This window comes from Carassius auratus, chromosome 14, assembly GCF_003368295.1.
Source record: "Carassius auratus strain Wakin chromosome 14, ASM336829v1, whole genome shotgun sequence".
NCBI lineage: Eukaryota > Metazoa > Chordata > Actinopteri > Cypriniformes > Cyprinidae > Carassius > Carassius auratus.
In genome coordinates this window covers 24047285-24056475 of record NC_039256.1, presented here as the reverse complement: position 1 = coordinate 24056475, position 9191 = coordinate 24047285, and the positions used below count along the sequence as shown (strand labels likewise).

Below are 9191 nucleotides of genomic sequence, written 5' to 3'. Positions count from 1 at the left end.
AGGAAAGAACGAGCGTAAGGAAATGGCAGTTGAGTTTCACTCTACTTCTTGGCTGCACTCTTAACAGAGAGTTATCGGTGAATGGAACAAGAGACGTGTTTCTCTTCCTCTATTGCTTCATCCCTAATTAACGCAAGCTCGTTCCTCCTGATGAGCTCTGTGTAAAGTCTATGGTTAGTCGCTGCATAATTAGCGGGGTTTTCAGATTTTGCCTTTGATTCTCACAGTCAGAGATGTTGATCCCACCTCACTTCCTCAGCGGGGGCGGCCGATTGTGCTGTTGCAGCAATTGGAGCCCCTCACAAGGGGTGGTGAAAAACTGTAAATTGCTCTTCGGGGCTTTTTGTTACCCAGTATGAAATTCACCTCACAAAACAGATAAATAAATCAAACTCTAGATCAGAGACAGCTTTAGAGAAGCAGAGTCATCAAAAATGATGCAATTTACCATCCCATTAGTTCTGTCCTATTATTAAATAGATAGATATATTCTAAAATTGCTATATAAAATAAAATAAAAAATATATATAATATAATAATATGATTTTAATATAAAATAAATGCTACAGTTTTTTTATTGTGCTTATACTGACATGATTTTCGTTATAATTGTATTTTTATAAAGTTATATTATTTTATATAAATTATATAAAATTTTATAAAATAATTTGGCTTTAATTTATTAATTACAAATTTAGATTATTTTGTGTTTTAAAAAGTAAAGAGTCAGTCATATAGATATTAGAAAACAAATATTTGTGTTTACAATCAAAGCATCCGTTCAAATCCGGTACAATTTATTGTTTAGCTGAGGATATCTTGGATTAAAAGGCATTCCCCTTGGCCTGTCAATCAAACTGGATTAAATAGTTGTGTATTTAAGAATCGATGAACTTGTCATTTCTGCATTAAGTCAATCTGGTATTGGTATTTTCAATTTATGTGCAGAGGTGCTTGTGATTGGATTATGTGTGTAAACTTACTTTGTAAATCTGAATCAATAGTAGAAGAAATTGATTTATTTTTGTCAAGGGGTCCTGGAGTTTCCTGTCCACTTCCTTGAACCACTGCATGTGGTGTTTGTTTAACAGCCTCCTGGAGAGCTTCTCAAATGCTAACATTATTGAACCTCCAACAACTGGCTAATAGATGTGACATCACAATATCCTTACTGCAAACCTGCTGTAGCCGTTCTCAGCCAAGAAGATGACATTTTGATAAAGATCTCCGGAGTTCTCCTCACTTATGAGCAGCAAGAAACTTTTGACTCCCCATTACCAGTGGCTGTGAGGATATCACACAAGCCTACTAAAATGTTAAGGGCTAGATGTTCAACCTTCCTCTGTTTTAACCTCTTGAGTTAATTACATCTTTCCTTCAGGGTAGCATCGTTAGAAGATATGAGACTCATTACAATAAAGCAATGATTTAATAACGTTAACAATTATATTGATGTGAACACTGAGCTTACTGCAGGGACAGAGCTGGCAAACGAAGACGTCCATGCCAATGCTGATTATATTTACTGGAATATTTTAACCCAGTACAACAAAACATAATTTGCGAAATCCATATGTGTTTGTATTAGAGTATTAAAGCATGCATGCTAGCTATGCCCATCAGGATAGAAATCTTACTGCCTTTGTTTTAGCTTGTTGTCTTCTAAAAAAATAAAAAATAAAAAAAATAAAAAACACGAAGTGTGAAAAAGAAAAAGAAAAACACGCGCTATTTTAGGCTGTACTTCTAACACATCTGTTTGTGTGAGGTGGTTGTTTCTCTAATGATTCATGTCCAGCTGAGGCAGGTGTGTTGTGTACATGTATATGCATAAAAAAGGAGTGGGGGAAAAAAACAACTTAAAAGTATCTGGCATATAACCTATAGTTTCCTTAAGTGGAGTCTTACCAAACCACTCTGTAAAAAGCATGATGGGATATATAACATATAATGATATTTTATATTTATGTTTAAATAATATGGGAGTGCCCATGCAGAGCTTTGCCATGTTCACTCCAGGCCATTTGAAGATATAATGTGACTATTATCAAGCCTTTTCTTAATGGTGAAGTAAACAAAATATATCCACAGGGCTCTTGCAAGGTGTGGCCATCATATTAGGTGGTCCACATCAGAAGGACCAAGATAGTCTGTGAGTGGAGATAGAGCACATCCTGGCTTAAAATGACATTTGTTGCTTGATTGCACAGGAGTCCAGTTTGTTATCTAAAGCCTAAAACTGCCAGGGCAAAAGACCGGAAAATGCTGGAGAGCCCATGTAAGGGTATTAGACTCGGTTCTAGTCTGGTTGACAGAGCCAGGGAGGACCATTCACACACTTTAAGCCGATCACAGCCCAGTCAGGACAAAACACATGCCCCCAGGTGTTTAAATGCTATCTTTCTCTCCCTATCTCTGGAACCGGCAGGCATTTACATTTCAGCACATAGAAGAGTAACTGAAATGAATTTGCAAATTGAATGGCAAGCAGAATCCATCATCACATATTGAAGAGAACGTGTCATTTATGAAAATGTCAAGTTAGATATTTTATAGACCGATTATGATTGTCAAGTCATTATCAAAATTGGCCCAATTTATTTTCTTTATACGTGTTATTATGAAGCAATTGTGGGTGAAATCTTGCGAGCAATTAATTGTTGCACTTTATTCCAGAGTCAAAAGAAAATGTTTGTCTTCGTAAAATCTTATCATAATGACTTTCAGTTTCAGTTGATTACACCAATGTTTCTTTTTTTTCAACCTCTCCTCTATAAACACCTGTCAAGGAAACACCTTAAACTAGTTTGTACAAATTGGTTTGCTTGACTCCTAACTGTTGGTCTGTTGGCTTGTTATAGAGGGGTTTTGAGCACTTTTCAATCTGGGAGAACAGTGGACCAGCTAAAGACCAGCTTAGACAGGCTAGGAGATCATTTTAAGATAGCTAAGACCAGTTTATTTATTTTTATTTTTTTATTTTTTTCATTTTTAGAGCAGAGATACTGAACACTTTTCAGAGTCCAATCTAAACCCAGTGGATTATATCACACCAAATCCTACTTATTTATTTAAATAGCATTATATGTATAGCATTACAAAACAAGATCCAAACCATTGTGTGGAATGCTGTAATTAGCTTATCCAAATCACCTGAGATTTGAAAATGTGTTATTATCATGAGGCATGAGTCATGAGTCATGAACAAATGTGTTGTATGGATCTGAAAAAAGACCAACTGGTTCCATATATAACTCTCCCGGATAGTGGCGATCAATGCGGTATTGAATAGCTAGCAAAGAAGCATCTCAATTCAGCTTGAGGGAAATAGCCAAGAAGATCAGTGCCAGGTTAACCTAGGTACAAATTGCTGATTAAATGTGAAGTGTCTTAGGATGTTTACATCCGTGTTTGTATACGCTGGTCTGTCAGTTTCTGTGTGTATGTTTATGTTAGCGAAAGAAAGACTCATTTTGTCATCTAATAAGTCTCCTGATACAAATAGTGTAATGTCGTGTATGTGTTTCTTCACTGTGAGCACCTGCACCTTGGAGACGTGTGTCAACACAAGCTTTATTCTTCAAATTGCTCATTGTGGGAATCTAAACATAGGCCTACTGTACTATGAGTGAGAATGTGTTCTCGTCATATTATAATAAGTTTCATGTATATCTATTCTGTTTAGTTTCAGGGCATAAATGGCAACACTAATAAAGCTAGAAATAAAGAGGACAGCAAATAGTTTTTTGTGCTGACTAGCATATATTTTGGTCAGGCCAAACAGACACTCAGTCTAAAAAAGGAACAGTTGGGCAATATATATATTTTGTCCATCTTTTTTTTTGGTTTTGCTGTGTTTCACTGGTCTTTGTCTGGGTAGAGGTAAAATATGGTCAATATTTAGACCTATGTATACGTCTTCTGTCATATATTGAGAGTGCATACATGTTTTAAAACTCAACCAAGCTGTGTTTTGTGCCTGCAGGGGTTCTGCACCTCTTTTTCTCTCTTTTAAATTTAGTGTGGCCCATGACACACCAGATGAGCTGCTGTGTCTGTGCACTTTTCACAACTTGTTTCACAATCTGTCTGGTTCACCAGCATACACCCACACACTTACACACTACTCATCGTTGAGCTTTGCAGATACTTATTTTTGCATTTTCTACTTGAAAATCACTTTGTTTTATCTTTGGCAAATGTGTAGGAACAAAGAAAGTGTGTTAACATCATTAAACTCTATTATGCATTCCTGACATTCATTCATTTGTACTTTTCACTGAAGGCTGCGAAGTTTTGTCTTTTTAATGTTAATTTAGATGATTTATTGTATTGTAATTTCCTATGCAAAATTTACAGTACACAGGTTACGAATAACCAGGAAAAAAAAAAAATTTAATCTAGCTCTCATAAAATGTCCAAATTACATTATAGTTCATTTAAATATTGTATACATCAAAAAATGAACACACTTATAATAAATGGCACTCCTTTGAATATGTTATTACTCATGTCCTCCTATGGTTTTCTGAATTGCCCTATTATGCAAACCTGCCCTCTAGAGGTCAAACATTGACATGCACATCCCACAATTCAAAGCAAGTTCATACCAGATGCAGTGCAAGTGTAAACTTCATGTGAAACTGCATATTTACATAAACAATCAAACAAACACATGCACACTTAGTCACACTGCAGGACGTTATGAAAGTGTCTCCACATGCATCATGTGTGAGTGCTTGTTTTTGCTGATGCACACAGGCAGACACCACTGTGACTTGACTGCAGTGGGATTTTTCACACGATGCTGAGTATGCTAAGCCAAAAAAAAAAAAAATCCTCCAACAAGAGAGAAGAGTAATCACACTGCCAGGGCTTCTAAAGTCAACAGGAAATGTTGTTTGCATCCCATTTTTACTAATTTGACATATTTCCAGTTTAAACATGATAACAATGAGAAATATTTGAGGGTGGGGCTTGATTTTGTCCATCAGGTGGTTGTCACCACAATAGAGCCAGGTAGATTAAGAGGAGGGGTTAAAAAAGTACAAGATGTCAGTCTAGAAGGAAGGTTGTTTCAAAGAGTTCTAAGAAGTTGTTTCATGAGGCATAACACAAGTTATTATATTTTGAAGAGTATTAAGATGACCAAGTTCCACAGAAAGTAAAAGAGGTTGATTTTGATTTTCATGCTTACTTTAAAATCAAGCCCCTTTATTAAGGTCTGAGAATAATATCTGACAAAGCTTCGCAACCGGTAAGAGTGACAACAGAAAGAGGCCAACATCAAGGTCATAAGTTTAACAGAAACAGTACAGGTGGTTCAAAAACAAGAAGTTGCACGTTTTATTGGCACTTGGCTATTGTGTTTGGCCTCAAATGCAGTCAGAGTCTCTTTTAGAAGCGGGCTCACGAACATAAACAGATTTCGAATTTGGATGAGTGTTGATGTCAGGACAGAAATTATATGATTCTATGATTTGTTTTGAGTCTTGTACAGAGGTCGTATTAAGGTGAATGTCTAAAAAAGCAGTAAATGTGTTTTATTAACCTCTTGAGGTCTCATTTATTCATCTTTTCTGCCTTTGTAATAATCTACATAATTGTGTCTGTAATGTCTGCACCAGTGGATTGTACCCTCCAACTATTTATATTTATGATGCGCCAGAGAGCAGTTTGGAAGTCACTTTAATCCTAGTTGTCTTGTGTCTATATGTTTGTGCTGTACAAATGATTAATGTATAGTCTTTGAAAGTTCTATGGGAGATTAGGAAAAATAAAGCCAAACTTTTTATATGTTCAAGGCTGAAGCAAATGGTTTTTCTGTAGACATAATGAATAAAATTTGTCAAACAACAAAATAATTTATGCTGCTATCCACTTTGAAACTAAGAACATATTAAGTTAAGTTAACTGTGTAAATTATGGTCTTTGTTCTCTTATTAATATTCTGAATGTTTCTAATTAAATTAGCTTTTAATGAAAATTAATTTAACAATTACTTTGAACAGCTCTTTTAAACAGGTATAATTCTGTGTCCTACTATTAATGAGCATAGCTTTTGTGAAAAAGATTTCGATAAAAAAGTAGCTTTATGACCACACAGAAATGCAATGGCGAGAAAGTCCAAATCTTCAAAAGTACTGAACCAACTGAGAAAGAAAAACAGTAGGACACCCGCAGGGCTGTGAATTCATGTGCAAACAATAAAGAATCAATCCATGCACATACAAACCCACAAGCAAGAACTGAGGCAGTGTTCATTTGTATGAGCATGGCTACACTGAACAGCTAGGTTATTTTTTTTAGATCTTTTTTTGCAATACAAACAAATTCATAAAGTCCACTGAGTGGTGTCTCCTGCCATTTTAGATGAATCCATGTTGTGCATAAAATGTTACAAGACACTAGTCAGTATTGATAAATGGGGTTAAGTTCCTAGTTTAGACTTTTTATTATTATTATTTTGCTAAATATGCTAACTGTATATTACTTATGGCCTCTATGCAATGTTAGTTCAAAACTTTTTGTTTTTCTGTTTCTTTCAGAGCCATGACAGTATGGTGGACTGTTTGAGTCGAGTCATGCTGCACACAGCCGTGTCTTGCTGGCAGCCTTTGCTGGGGCTGGCCCTGGTGGCCGTGTTCGTGGGCTCCACTCTTGCCTGCCCCGCTCGCTGCGAGTGCTCCGCCCAGAGCCGCTCTGTCATCTGCCACCGTAAGCGCTACAACGCAATCCCTGATGGAGTCCCAACTGAGACACGAATCCTTGATCTCAGCAAGAATCGTATTCCAGCCGTCAATCCTGATGACTTTTCGGTCTATCCACACATAGAAGAACTGGACCTGAGTGGGAACATCATTGCTTATGTTGAGCCCGGAGCCTTCAACTCGCTCTACAGCCTCCACACACTAAGCTTAAAGAGCAACCGTATCAAACTCCTCTCTCTAGGCGTCTTCTCCGGCCTCTCCAACCTGACAAACCTGGATATCAGTGACAACAAAGTTGTCATTCTGGTGGACTATATGTTCCAGGACCTGCGCAACCTCAGGTCATTAGAAGTTGGAGACAATGAGCTGGTTTACATCTCCCATCGGGCCTTCAGTGGACTACTGTCACTGGAGAGCCTGACGCTGGAGCGCTGTAACTTGACGGTGGTGCCCACAGATGCCCTGTCCCACCTGCACAACCTGGTGAGCCTACATATGCGCTACCTCAGTATCAGCTCTCTACACCCCTACTCCTTCAAGAAGCTCTTCCACCTCCGTCATCTAGTGATCGACAACTGGCCATCGTTAGATTTGATCCCTGCTAATACTCTGCATGGCCTCAACCTCACCACGCTTTCTATTACCAACACCAACCTATCCACTTTCCCTTACCAGGCTCTTCGCCACCTCCATTACCTCACACACCTTAACCTCTCCTACAGTCGTATCCGGGTGGTGGAGGGTGGCCTGCTTCAGGACCTGGTGCGATTGCGTGAGCTGAGGTTGGCTGGGTCTCAACTGGTGTCTATCGAACCCTACGCTTTCCAGGGGATCCGCTGGCTCCGTTCGCTAAATGTCTCCCACAACCGCCTTGATACCCTGGAGAGGGGTGTATTCCATGCTCCTGAGGCCCTAGAGGTGCTGTTGATCAACAACAATCCTCTGGTTTGCGATTGCCGACTCATGTGGTTGCTGCAAAGGCGCCATTCCATTTCTTTTGGTGACACCCAGCCCGAGTGCAGCACTCCGGAAGGAATTCACGGACGCCCCTTCAAGGAGTTCAAAGAGACCCTGCTATCCTACTATGTGACCTGCACCAAGCCGAAAATCAGAGAAAACCGAACTCAGATGGTGTCAGTGGAGGAGGGACAGTCAGCCCGTTTACACTGCAGCGCTGAGGGGTCCCCACGGCCCACTATTTCCTGGGTCACCCCGCGCCGGAGGCACCTGACCAACAGGAGCCATGGCAGGGTGATAGTCCACAACAACGGTTCATTGGATATCAAGGCGGCGGAGGTTCAGGATGACGGTGTGTATATGTGTGTGGCCTCTAACACGGCAGGCAATGACACTCTTATGGTATCACTGGCAGTGAAAAGTCTGGGCTCGCTGTATGCCAACAGGACCCAGCATTACACAGATACAAGCAATGCCACTGCCAATGGTACCAACCTCCCCAATGTGACCTTTGGCCTGGACCTAAAGACTATCTTAGTTTCTACAGCCATGGGCTGTTTCACATTCCTAGGAGTGGTTCTCTTCTGCTTCCTGCTCCTGTTTGTATGGAGTCGAGGAAAAGGCAAACATAAAAACAACATTGATATTGAGTACGTGCCACGCTCAAAGTCCAATGGGACCTCTGCCGAGGAGGCGGACCAGGGTGCTGGGCCACGTCGCTTTAACATGAAAATGATTTAAGACGTGGAAAGTAATACCAGTGGGAATTTACCCTGATCTTTGTTTCACAAATGCTACCTGGAACAGGACTCCTTCAAACCAATGCCAGGAAACTCAACAGGCCCTAAGGTTCAGTCCAGGTTTTGGTTAAGCTTGGACTTCACTGGATGCGCAAAGGGAATTATATGTGTCAATAATGAACCACTTTCAATTTATATGAAACCCTCTTGGTAAGAGGGGATGTTCAGCAAACACTCCAACACAAATTGTGTAAAGAACCAATTTGTAAAATTCAAGTATTACTCTTATTTGCCGAGGCTCGCACATGCTTTCTCACTGCGACTAACAGATGATCGGGAATCTGTTCTCTCCCTCATTATCCTGCATATATGTACGTAATGCCCAGTTATGTATGTGTATGTTAACATGTATAAACACTTTCTTTTGTTGCATTGTTCACAAAATGCAATGACCGCCAAAATTTAAACAGGCCTTGATTCGAAGGATATACTGTGTGACCAAGCCATCGTCTTGCTACTCAAACTGTTTGAGGATGGAGGACAAAGGGCTTTAGGGGGTGTGAAATGTTACTCCGGGGAACATGTGTGCTGTTTGTCTACCCCAAGTTATTCTCCTGATATGAAAAATATTATATTTGTTTATAATCTGGAGAAAAAAAAGAAGAGAGATTATTTATTAGCAAAGGCCTTTACGTTCAAACTCAATAATACAAGGTGAAGATTTTCAAATGGTTTAAATTCATGATATTTTCCCCTATGATTTTGTTGCAAATATACACATTAA

At 39.2% G+C, this 9191-nt stretch overlaps 1 protein-coding gene across 1 annotated transcript; it reads left to right on the top strand.

Moving 5' to 3' along the window:
- Positions 1 to 826: 826 nt before the first annotated feature.
- LOC113114094 (leucine-rich repeat and immunoglobulin-like domain-containing nogo receptor-interacting protein 2) lies at positions 827 to 8857 on the top strand. Its single transcript, XM_026280835.1, has one exon. It carries the CDS (start codon positions 6510 to 6512, stop codon positions 8406 to 8408), a length of 1899 nt encoding a protein of 632 aa, XP_026136620.1. The 5' UTR covers positions 827 to 6509; the 3' UTR covers positions 8409 to 8857.
- Positions 8858 to 9191: the final 334 nt, after the last annotated feature.

Bases quoted from the DNA above. Each gene is read 5' to 3' on its own strand.
- LOC113114094 (XM_026280835.1), top strand. From the start codon at position 6,510: ATGTTAGTTCAAAACTTTTTGTTTTTCTGTTTCTTTCAGAGCCATGAC.